This window comes from Corvus cornix, chromosome 2 (assembly GCF_000738735.6).
Source record: "Corvus cornix cornix isolate S_Up_H32 chromosome 2, ASM73873v5, whole genome shotgun sequence".
NCBI classification, from domain to species: Eukaryota; Metazoa; Chordata; class Aves; order Passeriformes; family Corvidae; genus Corvus; species Corvus cornix.
In genome coordinates this window covers 31207035-31225779 of record NC_046333.1, presented here as the reverse complement: position 1 = coordinate 31225779, position 18745 = coordinate 31207035, and the positions used below count along the sequence as shown (strand labels likewise).

At 39.3% G+C, this 18745-nt stretch overlaps 1 protein-coding gene across 4 annotated transcripts in view; it reads left to right on the top strand.

The window, feature by feature from the left end:
* The window catches only part of TRANK1 (tetratricopeptide repeat and ankyrin repeat containing 1), a 49580-nt gene extending 31377 nt beyond the window's left edge, over window positions 1-18203 (top strand). For all 4 annotated transcript variants that reach the window (XM_039548602.1, XM_039548603.1, XM_039548604.1 and 1 more), the window contains exons 16-24: window positions 1981-2121; window positions 2830-2986; window positions 3854-3942; window positions 7935-8038; window positions 9494-9626; window positions 10484-10629; window positions 11647-14723; window positions 16294-16395; window positions 17340-18203. In XM_039548602.1, the coding sequence (XP_039404536.1) occupies window positions 1981-2121; window positions 2830-2986; window positions 3854-3942; window positions 7935-8038; window positions 9494-9626; window positions 10484-10629; window positions 11647-14723; window positions 16294-16395; window positions 17340-17452 (4062 nt within the window). In that variant the 3' untranslated portion in view covers window positions 17453-18203. The remainder of the gene's footprint in view (window positions 1-1980; window positions 2122-2829; window positions 2987-3853; window positions 3943-7934; window positions 8039-9493; window positions 9627-10483; window positions 10630-11646; window positions 14724-16293; window positions 16396-17339) is intronic.
* Window positions 18204-18745: the final 542 nt, after the last annotated feature.

Sequence of the window (18745 nt, the reverse complement as noted above, 5' to 3'; positions counted from 1 at the left end):
GGTCATAGGTTTATAAATTGAGAACATGTTTACTTAAGTGCTGCATTTTCCGCCAGGCTTACTGTTACAGTTTAAGGGAGAGCCTTGGGGTACACACAACATTGCACCCACACCCACACACACAGACACACACAGACACACACATACTTCTCCTGCACACCAAGACTACTGCTTTGCCCTCAGCCAGGAAAGTATTCCTTACTGAACACACCTGCAGATGCTCCATGTACCCCTGACTGAGTTGCTCTGCGATTAAACATTCAGTGTGAACAGCCCTGCTGCAGATGTCCTCTGCCTCTACCCCTCAAAACAGTGTCTCATGTGGTTTTCAGCAGATGAAAACCACTAGAAAACTGAGGGCAGCTTACTGGTGGCTCTTCACAGAGGTTAGTGAATGTTATGTGATGAGGGCAGAAGGAAGGAGCTTGAGGTAAATACTGGCTGTCATTTCTCAAAGTTAGATTTGGTTCTGGTGATGCAAGTTGTAATCAGAAAAACAACAAGCCATTTTTCAGAATTTAGCAGAATCACTTTAGCAGAGTTGAGTTGTGTAGAGCATTTTAGCTTAGACTAATGTATGTCAGGCCTGCAGAACTGTTTTCATACAATTCTTCCATGTTCCTGTGACTCATGAGTAATTGAGTTGATTTGAGCAGCTAAACAAGCAGTCAAGAAAGCAGCTCACCCTGAGTTTTTCTAATTTAAAAAAGCTGAATCTGTGAACCGTTGTAAGCACAGCAGTGTGGCTGTGTGCACTTTGTAAAGTGTTGGGTTTTCTTTTTATTTGTCTTGAAAATGAGATTTAAGAAGAGTCTTGTTTCAGGAAGCAGATGTGACTGAAGAATCTAGAAGGCAAAAAAGCCAAATCCCCAAAACACAGCAAGCTCTTGAGCAAACTGATATCTTTAGCTGGTTGTCACATTACAGTCTATGAGGGCTTAGGAATGTTTTCATTGTTGATTTTTTAAAATCTTAACTTCAAAATACATTTTGCAGGAAAGATTTCCTGCTTTTATCCCTCATGGGAAGACAGTTAACTTGTTTGGTGTTGCTCAAAGCTCAGAAATATATAGATTGTAAAAATGTTGTTATGGCGTTACCATGAGTATTTTTTATTTTGTGCCAGAAACTTGGCAGTATTTAATTGCATGTCAATTAAATACCAAAAGGGAGAAATGAACATAACTTAGAATATAGTCACGATTTAAAGGTTATTAGTTTTGCAGGGGATGAGGAACCTGCAGAATGGTGTGATCAGGAGCTGGCATTTTCAACATGTCATGAGAGTGCACAGCACTGATCTGCTGCCACACTTAACTTGTAGTTAAGGGTGTCTGTGCATATTTATAGACATCTTTCACATGTCTCTATGTTGGAGTCCAATATTTTCTGACCACGCTTTTTTAGACTTTCCCCATGAGTGGGTTTTTTTGCTCACCTCTGAGTGTTCTTACAAGAGGAGGTGTTGGCAGGTGCCATTCCACCCCCTGGCTGAGACCAGCACTACCAGTTACTGGTGTTCAACACCAAGCTTAATACATTCATCACATGAATGACCAGCCAGATCTTTTCTGGGAACCCTGAGGGTGAGAATATATGCCAGCATGGGATTTGTGTGGGTCTAACTCACCAAGCTTGTCAGTTTGTAGAGTCAAGGAGACTTAGTGGCTCCCCATCCTAACCTGCAGGCCAAGTTCTCTCCAGCGTATCTTAGATAGTTGTTTATATGCCTTGATGACCACCTGGTACAGACAAGTATCTCAAGCAAAGGTTGTGTTGAGATGAAGTTCAGCTTTCTTGATGAAAATTGCTGATCATTCTTTACATTCTACCCTGAGATAATTTTTTCCCCTAATCTCCTCCTCTAAGCCTCCTTGCCTTGTAGGGGTGAATAGGTCACAACATACAACCTTATCTTGTGCATATGTAGGCAGTAGTGGTTACTACAGACAAGTAAGCCTCATTCTCTTGATATTTCAGGCTAGCAAAGAATGGAAGATAATTTCTTCTTATAGTCCTGATCTGGATGTGCAAGTGGGAAGCAACTTGCTAATTGAAGTGCCATTAGAGGATGACAGTGGTATGCAGGAAAGGACTCCATTTAATGTAGAAATGTACAAGGTGAGTTTTTTGTTAACACTGGAAATGGGAAGGACAAATTAAATTCTTAAATCTTAAAAGTAGAGGGAAATTTCTTAAATCCTTTCATCCTGTAGTTCCGTGTTTATCGAGGTTGCTTCCCCTAAAATAACTATCTTTTTGATAGTTGTTCACATTTGTATAATATCATAGCAATAAAATATAATGTAATACTATACTGATTTTAAAAAAATAAGAGATTATTTGCAAATGTAGTTTGATTAGAGTACAAAAACCTGTGTCATAGAATTTTGGGTATATTTGCAGAACAACTGTGGTTAAAGCAAATAGTAAATCAGCTTGTCAATATTTATTATTACTGTAGTCTGGTTGCTGATTGGTGTCATTACCTTGAAATTAAGGAAGTTTCTTAGAATCTGGTGAGTCAGATATTTTCAGGATTAAATGGTAAATAAATAATTCTATGTGCCAGTGATTAGAAGGAAAATAGCCTGTCATACCTGCAGCTGATTTGTACCAGTGGTTGCTTGTAAGTTAGCTGGACAATGGCTTATGTAATTGAAATCCCATATTTAATATTTAGTCTTGCTTACTTAAAAGCACTTTCTTACTTGTTATTAATTCTGTATAAATTCTCTGTTTTCTTATAACTTCAAAGTATGTTTCTTTCTAGCAATTTAGCTCACCTGGTGTTTCATTTATTTAATTTAATTTTTTTTTCTGCTTCAGATGCTGAATGGAGAACTCAAGCAATTGTATACTGCAATTACAAGAGCCAGAGTCAATCTTTGGATCTTTGATGAGGACCGTGATAAACGGGCTCCAGCTTTTAAGTATTTCATCAAAAGAAAATTTGTTAAGGTTGTCAAAACAGATGAAAAGAAAGGTAAAGTTGTCCTAAAACCTTCTTAAAAGACTGTCAAACAGGACAGCCTACTCATGCTTTCTTGCTTTTAGGCTGTGTAATAAAGAAGGTTAAATTCCTTGATCCTTCTAACGATGCGCATTGATAACTGCCCTTGCAAATTTCCACTTATTTCAGTGGATCTTAATTCTTTTGTTTCTAAAGATCAGTTGTATATGTTAGAGTATAACTTTATTGCTAACTCACTAATTTAAGTTTTCTTGTTGTCACAGGAGAAGAGTCAGTGATCCTTCAGACAGATCTGATCTTGTAATTAGTTTATTGAGTTCTAGCCAGTAAATTCAGATATGTAAAATATTCATTAAGTACAGATGAATTGGTGGTCAATACTCTACTTTTTACATAAGCCTGCTATACCTATCTTAAATGTTACACGCATGCAAAAATGTCATTTACCAGCCCGTTGGTGTCTGGTGTCAGGTAAGGGATCTCTCAGCCTTGAGGGGTGACCTTGAGAGGTGTTCCTACATAAAGGGAGATCAGGTCACTGCCGCTCAGCCAGTTACCGTGGAGAGAGCTCAATGGACCCTGATGGCTGCAGATATTTATAGCTTAAAGTGGTCAATTTGTAGTCAGATTTTCTGCTGAGTTAATGCAGCTTCAGCCACTTACCAGCCCAGTCTCCAGCCAGACTCTGGGATTTTTTGTGTTCTCACTGGTAGCTTCGCACAACAGTATTAACACACTTGACTCATAGTTACTGTTAGTAGTTTAAGCACAAATCATAGAACTTGGAACATTGTGAGATAATGCTTAGTTTTGGTACATGATAAGGGGTTTCTGTGATTTATCCATTCTAACATAAAATGGTTGCCCCTGCCCTTGTAGACTTAGATGATAGCATGTTTGCTAAAACTTCAACCCCAGAAGAATGGATTGCACAGGGAGACTACTATGCCAAACACCAGTTCTGGGAGGTAAGAACATAATGTTTATTTGAAATAAGGATTCTTGCTTATTCTGAAACCTTATTTCTGTCTGCATAAAATCATCTGTAAACCTTCAGTTGCTCTATAGCAGTCTGTCTTAGTTTGTGGTTTGTAGCTGTGTGTCTACTTGTAAATGACTTACAAGAAGTGAGCAGGAAGCGGAACCCTATTGTTTGTAATCTTAAATTCACTGCCCAGAAATTTGCAGTCCTATGAGGGAAAAACATTTTAATGCACACAAACAAAAGACAGTTGGAAAAACAATTATTAGTAACAATCAGAATTGACTGAAATGTGTGAATCTAAACCATGTTCTTGACAGTATCATTGCACATACAGTAGGAAAATGAAAGCATTTTTTGGAAGTGTATTAATTTGGGTAGTAAAATGATGGTTTCATCCCCCTTCTGTTTAAAGAACATGGAGATTTTACAGTCTTTGGTTTCCTAGCATCCTAGTTAATACAGTCCACATATGGGATGACAGTTAATGGGATGGAAGCAAACTCAGTCAGGACAACAACATCAATTAAATATTCTGCAGGGGGATAAGGGATATCTCTAGATCAAATGCTCTTGTCAGTATGAGTAATTTTAACTTCCCAGACATCAACTGGGAAAATCATACAGCGGACACAAAGAGGTCCAGGAAATTTCAGGAGCATGTTGAAGACAACTTCTGGGTGCAAGTACTAAAGGAGCTGACTAAGGAGAGGTGACCTCCTGCGTTTGTTGTTTGTGAGGAGAGGCGTACTTGTGAGTAAAATGGTGACTTGTGTCTGTCTTGGTCACAGTGGCTACAAAGTAACTGAGTTTCAAATTGTTGTCTATAGAAGAAAAAGTCTTGCAAACCTTTGACCCTGGATATGGGGAGGGCAGACTTGTTCTCCGGAAGGAGCTAACTAGTAAGGTCCCTCGGGAATTCATGAATGCTAGGCACTTTTTAAGGGCCATCTCTGAAGAGTGCAGAAGCAGGAAATTCCAAAGTGTCAGTAGCCAAGCAAGTGTGGCAGAGTGGCTTGGCTGAATAGGAATCTTCTTCTTGAACTTAGGGGAAAAGGGAAAGTGTGTGGACATTGGAAGCAAGGGGAGGCGACACAGGAAGACAACAGAGATTCTGTTTGTCACTGTAGGGAGAAAATTTGCGTGGCCAAAGCTTGAATAGAGTTCAGGCTATCCAGCACTGTGAAAGACAACAAAACAGTTATTTTAAAACACATTAATAGCAGAAGAAGGATTGGACATAACATTGGTCCTCTACTTGATGAGGTCATTTACCTCACAAGAAGGGACATAGGCAAAGCAGAGACATTTAAAGCCTTCTTCACCTCTAACACTGGTGATGTGCTGAAACACTGTGACTTAGGGAATGATAAACTCCTAGCTGACTCTGCATTAGTTTGAGACTGCTGCAGCTGGATGCACATAAATCTATTGGGCTTGATGGGATTTGTTCCAGGTACAGAATGAGCTGGCCCATTTTATTGTAGGGCCCCTTTCCATTGTTTTTCAAAGGTCTTGGGAGTCTGGAGAGGTCCCAGTCCATTGGAAGCTGGCAAATGTCCCAGTTTTCAAGAAGGGTAAGAAGGAAGACCCTGGTAATTACAGGCCTTTCAGTATCACTTTGGTGCCTGGTAAAATTATGGAGGAGGTTATTCTGGGAGTTACTGAAAATAACACTTGAGAGACAATGCCATCATTAGTCATAGGCAGCATGGGTTCACTCTCAGAAAGTCCTACTTAACCAACTTTCCTTTTGTGACAAGGTCACTCATCTAGTTAACCAAGAGAAGCCAGTAGATGTGGTACATTTTGGTTTTAGCAAAGATTTTAATAGTTTCTCTCACAGTCACTCTTCATTCTGGATGAAATGTTCAGCACACAGCTAGACAAGTCCATAATACATTAGGTGAGAAACTGGTTGACAAGTCTGGCTCAAAGAGTTATAATAAATGGGGTTATCAAGTTGGGGGCCAGTCACTAGTTGGGATTCCCCAGTGCTCAATTTAGGGGCTAGTGCTCTTTAATGTTTTTATAAATGATTTAGACATAGGAATGGAGTGTACATTAAATATGTTTGCCACCAATACTAAATTGGGAGGACACTAAATTGGGAGGAGCTGTTGATTCTCTCAAGGGTGGTGAGGCCCTGCAGAGAGACCTTGACAAACTGGTGGGCTGTCACCAACCGTATGAATTTAACAAGTGAAGTGCTGGTTTCTGCACCTAGGATGGAGTAATCCTGGTTATACATTCAAATTAGGGAATGAGAGGCTGGAGAGCAGCCCCCTGAAAAGAGATCTGTGAGTTTGGGTTGATGGCAAGTTGAATATGAGCCAGCAGTGTGCCCTGACAGTCAGAAAGGCAAACGGTGCATCAAATACAGCATTGTGAACCAATCAAAGGAGGTGGTTGTCCCTCTCTGCTCTGTGCTGATGCAGACTCACCTTGAGTACTTTGTGCAGTTTTGGGCACCACAATATAAGGACATCAGACTATTAGAGTGTGTCCAGAGGAAGGTGACCAAGATGGTGAAAAGTCATAGAATCATTGAATGGTTTGGTTTTGAGAGACCTCAAGAATCATGTAGTTCCAACCCCACTGCCATTGCCATGGGCCGCTCTAGAGGACACTTCTTAAGAAGAGCAGCTGAAGTCGCTTGGCTTGTTCAGCTTGGAGAAGAGGTGGGTGAGGGGTAACCTCATCACAGTCTACAACTTCCTCAAGGGAAGTGGCAGAGGAGGAGGAGGTCCTGATCTCCTCTCTTTGGTGACCAGTGATAGGACATGAGGAAATGGAGTGAAGTTGCATCAGACAAAGATCAGATTGGACATAGAAAAGGGCTCTTCACTGAGAAAGTGGCCTGCCACAGGCACCCCAGGAAAGTGATAATGGCATTTAGCCATGAGTTCAGAGTTCCAGAAGCATCTGGATGACACTTTTAGTCATGTGGGTTTGTTGTAGGTAGTCCAGGAGGGAGCAGTAAGTTGGCCTCTGTGATCCTTCTAAGTCCCTTTCAATTTGAGATGTTCTGTGATTCTGTGAAATAAAATTGTAGATACTTTTTTGATCATGGCAGAGGGAAAGCTTCTGTGTTTTGCTGGTAACAACATATAATTCTTTGAAGGGAAAATAGATATTTATAACAAGGCAAAACCCCAAAATAATCAGCTGCTACTATACAGACAGTCTTTATTTCCCCTTGAAAATAAAAGGCAATTTCCTAAATGGACAGAAAAGAGTTTAGATAAAAAACTCACTCAGCTAAAAAAAATTAATCTTGAAATCTGAAATGCATTACCTATATTATCTGCTAATCTGTTTTCTTTATAACCCTGATCTTTGCTTGTCAATGCTACCTTAAGAAGACATTATCTGATGACTTTGGCAGTTCTAAGAGTGGCTTGCAATGTGCAATTTCCAAACAGAAGCAACACTAAATTAATGGATAGAATAAAGAAATCATGGTGTTGCAGAATAAGCAGGATGATAATGAAGCAAAGCTCGCTAGGAGCATGGCAACTCCTGGTGTTTCTGTTTAGTTTTCACAGAAAGAGCCCAGTATGATAAAAGCATTGAGTAAATGTTCCTTGCTGTTTGATTTCACTTGCACATGTTGGTTTTCTTCACTTTTATTAATATGGGGCAGCTGCCTGGTGACTTACCAGTTAATGGTTTAGGCTATCCTTCAAATTGCATATGGTATTAGTTCTATCAGCTTACCAGGAATTCTGCTTTCACTACTTCCATGGACAATATTGTAATTAATATTCTAATTTTGCTAATCGCATGTGGACTGACTTCAAAGCTTTTCTTTTTGTCCTAAAAATATACCACAATGTTTTACCTTTTCCTTTTTCCAGGCACCCTGCCAGTCTTTCTGCTTTCCATTACAGTGACTGTAAAATTAAGTATTGCTTTTATGTGATAAGCCATGGGCTGGATGCACATCTGTGAATGCTGTGTGTGATTTCACCCCAGGTGGCTGCCAAATGTTATCAAAAGGGAGGAGCAGCTGAGAAGTCAAAACTGGCCCTGACGCACGATGCTGTTCTCAAAGTGCACGCGAAGAAAGCCAGCCCAAGGTAAGTGTCAGTGCAGCCGAGCGAGTGCCACTCTGTGGTGCCAGACCCCTTGGGGGTGCAGGGGGCGAGATTCACACCACAGCTGTGGGACCGGACCGGAGACATCGGAGAGCAGTGCAGGAGGGGTGTCTTTATGTGTCTGTGGGTTGCAAAAGAGATTTAAGAAATTGGAAGGTCTCTCGCACAATAGGATCCAGGGCACTGCTCCCTGTGGAGAGTAGGAAGAGCTGTCTGAATGAAATGTGGCCCTTGCAAGGGCTTACTGGTTGTGTGAGAGAAAAGCAACAGGATTTGCATTATGTCAAGAGGTTTTATGTCCTTAGATATGGATAGAAGAGCATATGCCATCAGCAGTGCTCAACTTCGGTTAATCCCACTGCATATTCACTCAACAAAGAAGAAGGAATGGTGGTGTACATTGGGGAAGAAAAGCTGCTAGCAAAAGTGAGCTTTGGGTAAAATTAGTGTTACAGTCAATTTAAACTAAACAAGCTGAACTAGATCTGAACCATAGGACAGTTTTAAAGGAACAGATTTTGAGATGAATCATTTAGTTCATGATTTCAGCTAAGTAAAATAGCTCAAGGATTTGACAGGGGAGAGAGTTTGCAGTTTCCTGAAGAGGCTTGGAAACTCTTTGGGACTCATCTCAAATAAGACAAGAAAAAACTTAATGGAGAAAGATCTAGACCGAAGTGAATCAGTTCCTGCTCCTGCTGGGGAGACCAGAAGCTAGCAGTGATAGCAGAAGGGGAAAGGAATGACTAGATCAAAGGAAGCTGGCACACAAGGGGGAAGAGGGAAGGTCTGAAGAAATGCTGTTACTGGAGTTAGTTGAGATTTTATCTTCCTTAATTACATGCTTTATGTTAGTGGCCTGGGTTAAAAGTATAAGGATGCTCATAAAATTTCATGGTTGTAGAGAAATTGTTGATGGGACTGATAAAACTTTTTGTCAGTTCCCTGTATGCTGGGGTGCTTGTCAACTGCGTAAAATTTGAGGAGAAGGAATTTGATGTATTAGGATATGTTGACAGAACATATGTAATAATGAAGCTGCCAAAGTTGATTTTTTTTAATAGAGGTATTAATGCTGGTGTAAAAAGCTTAAGTAAGATCTTCATATGAAATGTTCTGTACAGTTCTGATTCTCCAGGCTTGGTGCTTAACAGCAGAAAGGAGAGAAAAAGTTAAGAAAAGAGAAGCAGTACAAAATCACAGTACTATACATTACTTAAAAAAACCTCAAAAGAATCTGCCAGAGCAGTCATATTTTGGAACAGATTTCTGGACAGAACAGTGTCATCCCAAAATATAACTAATTGTAAGATCATAACTCATCAGGTAATGTGTGAAGAATAATGTGTGATGTCAGTGTTGGTTGGATTCAGTGAAGATCACATGATCCTAAACTTAATTTGGATGTTAGTGGTAATTTTCTCTTACTTTCTACAGGGAGAAACAGATGGAATATATGACATTGGCTAAAACTTACTTGGAATGTGGAGAACCAAAACTATCACTAAAATGTCTGATTCAATCAAAAGAGTTCCGTCTTTGTGCAGAACTGTGTAAAAAATTAGGAAAGGTATTAAATCCTCACCTTTTCACTTTCCTTTTCCTACAGCTTGTTTTCCTCTCCTATTACTCAGAAAGTATTAGTATCTTTTTGTGTCACGGTAATAGCTGAATGAAACAAGCTCTTTAAGCTGGGCTGTTCAAAGAGAATCATTTGTCAGAGAATAGGCAGAAGAGGAATGAAGTGGAGAACGATGCAATTATGAAGGCTGGCTTTATTTCTTTGGCTTTCCTCAAACACCATCATCAGTCATTTGCAGTCAAAAGTTAGTGAAATGACTGATGTCCTGAAACTTAAGCTGTTGCTTCATTCAGTACTCTGATGATACTGAAACTTCACTGATTACAGCCATTTAAATGGAACCTTAAAACTTGGAAGTATTAGTGTGTTAACAATATGTAATATTTTTTATTTGCAGTGTATTTCCACTAAAAGAATGTAAAATAAATGTTCCCATATATTTGAAGTTCAAGGTACAAGGCTAGGGTTCTCATTCTGCATCCATAACTGTTTTAATTTAGTACTATCCATTCTGACAAATTTGTAAAGCATCAGAAGCATGTGTGGTGTTTTCTAACAACAGGCAGAGCTGGGTAGATAGAATTATTTTGAAAATCCTGTATAATACCTTTCATTTTACACTCTAGTTTTTCAGACACAAATATTTTGAGTTTTTTCTAAAATATTTTGAAGTTTTAGTGATGGTTACTTTAACAAGTATTTGATTACATTCAGATAGTTTAATTACACTTTTATTAAAGTGTACTTCTTAATGAGACACATGATGGAATGACAAGATTTATTCTGTTCCTATAGTTTTGACTGTTTACAGCACTTCAGTTTCATTACTGACTTCTGCATTGCAGATGAAAGATGCTGCAGTTTACTATCAGAAAAGCCAGTGCTACAAAGAAGCATCTGAATGTTATGAACTAATTGAGGAGTTTGATCTGGCCATTAAAATGTATTGTCGGGAAGAACTCTATGAAGAAGCAGCAAAGGCCGTTGAAAGGTGTGTCTTGCAAGATGGTATTGGAATATAATTATCTTTTCCATTTCCAAATTCCATATAATGCAGCTGGTTCACTGGGAAATTTTCAGAAGGGTTTTGTCTGCTGACTTTGTTTTACATAAATCCTTTGTGATGTACCTTTAGTAATGGTAGCTGCTTTTTTGAAGGATTAAAGCTTCTTTAATATGTAAAGATTGTTTGATGACCAAAAAGTTCAAGCATTAAAGGCACTTTACCAACTAACAAGTTTTTAAATCAGCCCCCCAAACCATTCATGCAAATTTATCAGCATAGACACAAAAAATCTGCACTCTGAAGTTTATCATGAGAAGATGATAACAAAAAGCTAACGATAATTTACTCACCCAACAGGAAAAAATTACTCGTTCTCAGCTTGCAGGAGAGACTATTTCACAAAACTGGCTTAGGGGATACCTTAATAATTTTACATCAGCCATTAACAATGAATTACTGAATATTCTAAAGTGCATGTTACGAAAGATGCAACCAGGTGTTTTGCTCAGACACTCAATAAGCTACAAAGTATATGCAGATACGTACAACAGACTTGAAAGAATTCTCTCTAAACTGACAAGTTTATGTAAATTTTACAGAATATTGTATATATTGACCCATGGAGAATTCGCTGAAACTCATATTTATTTATAAATGGAAGATTAACACTGATAAAATGTGTTAAAACAATTTTTACATTGATTTGACAGTGTGGAGAATGCTTCACTAATGCTGTAAACCTTGTGATCTTGTTTGTGCCAGAAGTTTTAATAATCGTGATTCTGACAGCCTCATGTTGTAATTAATTTCCTTCTGTAGATCTTTTAAGATGATGTGATCCTCTTTTGCCTGGCTGGCATATCACATGAAACAGTTGGCCTTTTTGAAGGAAGGGCTTCTAGGAGCAACTGTTTGTTTAATGGTTCTTTTTTCTATTGCAGTGCTTTTTTTTTTGTCTAGATTTTTCATCTGTGGTAGTAAATTGATGTATCTGTATTTCAGATATGAAGATACATTGAATGCAAAAGGACAAATGGTTTCCAAACTCTCCTGTACAGCAAATCAGTTGTACTTGGAAGCAGCTGCAAAGTACCTGAGTATGAACAGGACTGAGGAAATGATGCAAGTCCTCTCAAAACTTGATATAGAGGATCAACTTGAGTTTCTGAAGTCTCGTGGATGCTTGCACCAAACAGCAGACTTACTGAAAAGGAAGGATCGCCAGGAGGAGGCTGCAAAGTTGATGAAACAACACGGGTTTGTTCTGGAAGCAGCCAACCTCACGGCTATAAAAGAGTTTCGTGCATCGTGTTTGCTTGCTGAAGCGCGTGCCAGGCTGAGTCGTGGTTCAGAATTACACCTGGGGAACGTGGAGAGCATCCTAAGAGAAGCCCTCGAACTCTGTGAACAAACCAGGCAGAAGTCTGGCATTGCTGAGGCTGTGTTTTTGCAGGGAGCTCTGAAAGGAGACTTCAAGAAGCTGAGCAACGCGTACAGTCAGTTCCTATCTCTGAATCACTCTGCTGGTGCAGTTGAAGCTCTCTTTGCATTATGTCGCTGCAGCACTCCTAGTCAGAACATCCTCTTCATGGCAGCACCTGGCTTAATGGCTCTTCTGAGTCTTGTTAGCGGTCTGAATAAAGCAGCCACCAATGCAGAGAAAGATATGGTGAAGTTATGCTTTGCCTATTTTGGGATTGTCCCAACAGGTGACAGTTGCCAGGTGTCTCAGAATGAAGCTGAACCCATTCTCAAGTTTTTGTTAGACAAGCTAAGTCTAAAAGAGAGGAAGGCAAAAGGTGATTTCTCAGTAAGCACAGAGAAAGTAAAATCAGCTTTGAAGCAGCACTTGTTAAGCAGGTTGTGCTTTATCACACGTGAGTTACTGAGCAGGAAGTACCCTGATATTTGTATGAAGTTCATTGCCGGATTGAACTGTGAAGATGAAACCTGTGAGGGTTACCACAAGCCCTTGTTGCGCCATGAAGCAAAGACAATATTTCAGTGTAAAATGCATCTGGTGGCAATAAATGGACTGTTGTTGGAAGCCACATGCACTTTCCCTAAAGAGCTACTGAATCAGTGCAAAAGCTTCAAGGACATTTTGACTTCTGACACATATGCATCATGTAAATCCCTCCTAGGAATGTTTTTTCCTAATCATTTTCATTTGAGAATACTGTCTGAGAACCCAAAGGCATGCAAAGAAATATTGCAATTCAGTAGTATTATTTCCAAACCTTGTAGAGAGATGTTGAAGAAGTACATCACATATAAGTTTACTAATGAAGACACTGCAGCCAGAAGAGAATCAACTGACTTGTGGCTAAGTGCCATGAAAGTTCTTATCTTATCTTCAGGATATCCTGGAGAATTTGAGAAGCTTCTTTTTAAAGAAGAGGATGATTATAACAAAGAGCTAAAGTTTGCTTTGGCACAGGCAAAAAGTTCCCCAAAGAATAAAGGCCAGGGAGAAAAGACCAAAGGAATAGAAGGCAGACATGGTATGTTGCTACCTGACAAAAATGCTGAAAATGCAGGAAGAACACACTTGTGCTTCATTCGACTTCTTGAAAATTCACTTGAGCAATTCTATGTTCACAAGAACCCGGAAAACTGTAAAAGATTTTTTTTCCGTTTCATGAATGTCCTGATCAAGAAATGCACAAGATACCTGATTCCAAGCATAGGAAATACGGTGATGTTGTTGGAATTCCAGTATATTCTCTGCTGTGCTGTCCTGATGCGACTCTCCAAGAACATTATTCTCAGCCTTCCAAAGAGTTACATTGCTCTCCTTTATTACTGGGACTTTTTGTTCAGACGCAAGGACCATTACAAAGAACTTAAAGACACATTTTCTATTATACAGGAGTACAGACCAAAGGACACAAATGCAGCTGTATACCGTTTCAGATCTCATCTCTGTTACCTATCAGAAGTCTTGTGTGGTGTTCATGGAAGGTTCAATGTCCTCCTGGATGCATTCAGGGATCCCAACTGCATAACTTCAGGGGAGGCTGAGCGGACAGTAGTGCTGTGCTTAGTGATGTTACTGAATGCTGACCAGGTGCAGAGTTCTAAAGATAGATCCCTCTTACGCCACCTCTTTCCTGCAATCAAGGCGATGCTGGAATCAATGAGAAAAGCCTCTCCCTCTAAAGTACCTGGAAGATTGCTGAGGGTCGTGGAACAAGTGAGTGATGCTACACATGTAAGAGAAGTTGCTGCAGGCCTGCAAGAGCTGCTGACAGAGCGAGATGAAGAGCACTTGGTTGACTGCCGCTGGAAGTCAGACACTGCCTACACTCAGGGGCATTCACCTATACGGGGCATCCAGTATGAACGCGTAAACCTTGACAGATTTATAACCTCTTTGGATGAAACAGAATATGCTGATGAGCTGGAAGAGGAATTTGAAGAGGTTCATTGCTTAGAGGACCAAAAAGATCCCCTGGAAGTCATTGCACTCAGCAAGCAACAGAAGCAAGAGCAGAAAGCATCTGCTCAACGCCAGCTGTATCGTGTGTTCCATTTCATTTCTCTATACATGAAGTGGAAAAGGAAGGCCCGCTCCAGAGTTCATCCTGTTGCAATGAAAGAAGAGGAATTTTTATCAGAGATATTCAAAAGAGCAGATATTGACCAAACCCAGTGTGACCTCTGTGGAGTCAGATTCATCCAGAGCTCTGAGAACTATTTCAGCCGGTCAGAAAGCATGGAGGCAGACACTTCTGAACCTCTGACACCAACAGAGAACAGTGGGGAAGAAAAGTTGCATGCAGAAGGAAATGCAATTTCTGTGGCCAATGAGGCCTACATGGAGCACAGAAACACAGAAGAACACACAAATAACCATGCTGCCTACAGACACTATGCCGAGTTTTTCAGAACAAAGATAGATCCAATAATACATGATGGACTGGAAGTAGCGGAGGCCATTAGAGAAAGGGGTTACACCCGAGACGGTTTGGCATATAAAGAAGGTTCCAACTTATGCCAGAGGAAAATCAAAGAGAATATTAAAAAAATTTCAGATGCAGTAGAGGAAATATATGAGAAAAAAGCCTGGGCTAAAGGTAGGACCTTTCCAGTTTTCTTTAAACAATTTAATATGTAATTTTTTGGCCAGACCTCTAGACCTGACAAAACTCTGTTTGAAAATCTTAATGTGGTCAAGAGAAAGGTACTTCAGGTAGCTGAGGGAAAGAAGAACTGAGAGAGCTGGAAATACTGAAAATGTATTCTAAGCTCTTACAACTTAATAAATTACATAGTACAGGTAAAGTGAATAGTAGTGATTTTTTATAGGTAGTAAAGTGAATTTTAACCACATGGTCAGGTGTACTGTGTTCTCTGAACGTACATAGTTTTACAGCAACTTCGCATTTTTACTGACAGGTCATCTTTACTAATTTTTCTACTGTTTCTACTGTTTCCTATTTACTTCTTCCAGGCACAGTAATTTGGATATGCAGGGGTAGTAGCATGGTGGGAGTACTTGGAGTCTTTGACTAAGGGTATCACTGACTATTCTGCCCTTGAACTTGTAATTTTGCTAGGGCTGAACAGACATGGATACTTGACTACAAATCTGTGGTGTGTCAGGTACTCAAAGGCCACCCTGGTATTAAAAAGTTCAGTAAATTACGGTGCTTGAGGTACATATTTTGATATTAGATTCCCCCGCCTTATATGCTTAAAGCATTATTCTATGCTGATTTTTGCAAGCAAAATTGAATTACTGAATGAGTGGCCTAGAAGCAAAATTGTTTGGTGTACTTACTTCAGGAAAGTGACAACTTAAATCATAACATTGTTACTGGCTTCAGTTGTAGAAATCCACCAGTCCTGTCAAGTTGTCATTTTGCCTGTGATGTCTGACAGTAGTGAAAACCTGTAGTATTTGATATGTTCATCAGCTCTGATCAGTGAAATACGTTAAATAGTAACTAAATGTTAGGTTGTGCTCGTCACGTGTAAGCTTTATCTTTAGTCCTAGTGGAAAGTTTTACATATGGATGAAGTCCATGAAGTTTTGCTTATTGTTTACTTGGCTTTCTGCTCAGTGAACCATGATAGTGATGAATAAGAGATGTAGTAGGCTTAATTAGGTAATGGTGGATTTCGTTATGACAATTGCTTGATGAATGTTACCTTGTTCTTCCGCTCAGTGAAAATATATATACAGAAATTATATAAGTCTCTGAGATTACTTTTTCCTCTCTTTATAACAGGCATTTTTCAGGTTCTTAATGGTGCAGTTCAGCAAAAGCTGCAACATCTCAGGTCCATGTTTGATTTGTATAATTTCAGAGAGATAACAAAAGTCAAGAACTTTAATACCCAAAAATAAAGTAGAATGTTTTCAGGATTCAGATGTAACTCAAAAAGGGCAGCACAAGGATGTAGAACTTCTCTTCTGACAGTGCTAGTAATGCTGATTGGAATGGGGAGTAATACATGCATGATCTTCATCCACACTAGTGAAATATGCCCCGTATGAGATCACTGGCGACCGTGACTTCTGGGTTTGCAGCATCATCATCCAACATGGCTCTGTGTAATGTCATTTTGTGCTTGACCTGTAGCTGCTGTCCATTTCTCAGCTAAGTGTTCTCACAGAATGTTAACTGTGCTCCATTACAGCTGAAGAAGTAATAACCACACACGCCAACAAATTGGTTGGCACCATTGATGACGCTCGTAAGTGGCTGAAGCAAATGGACTCTCACAGGATAACAGAAGAAGGTATGTTTTAAAACTGCACAGCTTTCTGGGCCCACTACTGAACAGTAGTGGTCTCTAAGCATCACTTCAGTCTCCCTGTCAGCAGCATTGCAGATATTCGCTGACCTTTGAGAGGCAGCCCCACAGGGGCCCTCTGGGAAGCATGAGATAACCAGGCTTTCCTCAGTGGCTCTTCAAAACAGGGCAGCTGGTTGCAGGGCGACCAGAGTGGAGCAAGCCTTCTCGCTGGCCCTCGGTGGATCCCAGCTTGTGTTTGTTTCTTTTATTTTCACTTGCATTTCTCTTGGTTTCGTACAAAAAGTAGCATACATTGATGCAGTCTATTGCATCACAGATCTCTGAGGGCATGTTTAAGACTTCCTTGTGCCTCCCTGAATGTTCAGGTTTAAACATATGTTTAGGTAGTGGGATTACAACAATTGCAGAAACAGGCAGCAATGAAGTGATCAGACTTAAAAAAATGGACCATATGTAAAGCATTAAAGTAGCTCAATTTTAGAAAAATTGGTTGTGATTAAAGCCTTGTGTTGCATCTTCTTATTCCAGCAGATATGGGTAATAAGACTGGAGGTGCTCTTGTAGTCCCAAAAGCAGCCTTAGAGTCTGTCTTGAAAGTCAGCAAGCAAATGTAGTGTCTGCTGAAACGGAATCTTGAGAGAGAGATGAGACAAACTTCTTAGAAAAGTCAAAGGAAATAACAATAGAAACAGATTATCAGTGTGAAAATTAATTAGCAGTACAGCAAGTGTCTTAGCAGTTGCTGCTTCCTTGCAGAGCTCTTAAGCACATTGTCATATTAAGCTAAATACTTCTTAAACATGATTATGCACATATGAAGGTATATTGCTGACATATAAAATAGCAATGGCATAGCTTGTCATGCTGTTAAGAGCAAAAAGTGTTGGGGTTTTCCATTCTGCATTAATTTATTGTTTTTAATATAGGCTTGGTGCATGATAAAGACTTGGAAAATGAAGTGGAAGATGAAATTATGGCTTTTGAAGAACTTGTCCATAAAAAAATCTCAAGGAAGAAAGGAAGACATGGGAAACTATAATTTGAAAAATTATTCCAGATGGCTATTTTATCCTCTTAACAATCTAAGTTTAGAATGAAAAAATTTTTTAAAAAATAGTGGGATGGGATCAGAAATGGGAAGAATCTGAAGAAAAAGAGCAGCTTATGCTGTGTTTTGTTTTGGGTTTTTTTTATTGCTTGTATTGTGTCAGAATAATTACCTATGTTATGATAATGTAATTGTTAAAACCTATGACTGGACCAATTTCCTTTCAAACCTGTGTGGTAGCTTAAAAGTAACAAAAGCCAAAGAAACAAGCAAGTAGAAAAAAATATTAATGTTCTGACTTATCTCAGGGGTATTTTTCCACTCAGTCTTTTTTTTCTTCTTCCTTGTAAACTTGCATCATCATTCTTCTGAGCTGGAATCCTCAGAAAAATTGATTGATAGTTTCTCTGATTTTGAGTGTCCTGGTATGTTTAGAACTTTTTGAGTCTTCAGGTGAGATACTTACAGTATCCCTCTTTTCTATTTTTATAGACAAGAAATCTCTAAACACATTCATATTTCTGACAGTGTATATTCTTCTGATTAGATAGGTATGAAAGTTAAGGGTTGTCTTATTTGATAAAGTTTTGATATAAACTTCTACCTGTACCTGTTGAAAAAATGGATAATCTTAATTTCAAAGAACGTTACACATTTTTAGTGCTTTATAATTGTAAGGTTTAATTGATACATTTTTGTAATGTATGATGTTTTTATAAAACCTATAAAATTTTTAAAATCACTTGATCTTGTCTTATTTTTTGAATGCTTTCCAAAAGCCGTATGAGTGGGATTTGTAAATTGGGTCCAGAATATCAGTTTGTTCTGATGGGATCTCAGTGGATCTCCAGCATACTGTAGTGTGCTGGTTTTGGCTGGGATAGAGTTATTTTCTTCCTAGTAGCTGGTATAGTGCTGTGTATTTGAATTTAGGATGAGAATAATGTTGACAACACACAGATGTTTTGGTTGTTGCTGAGCAGTGCTTACTGTAGGTCAAGGACTTCTCAGTTTCCTGTGCTCTGCTAGAGAGCAGGTGCACAAGAAGCTGAGAGGGAGCATGGCCAGGACAGCTGGCCCCAACTGGACAAAGGGACACATTCCACAGCACAGAAACATCTTCTCAGCACATGAACTGGGAGGAGGTGGATGGGATGGGCTGATCACTGCCAGGGAGGGGCTGAGCCTCAGTCAGGGGAGTGAGCAATTGTATTGTGCTTCACTGTTTTTCTTGGGTTTTATTCCACCCTCTCTTTTTTATCTCCCTTTTCACTAAAATTATTA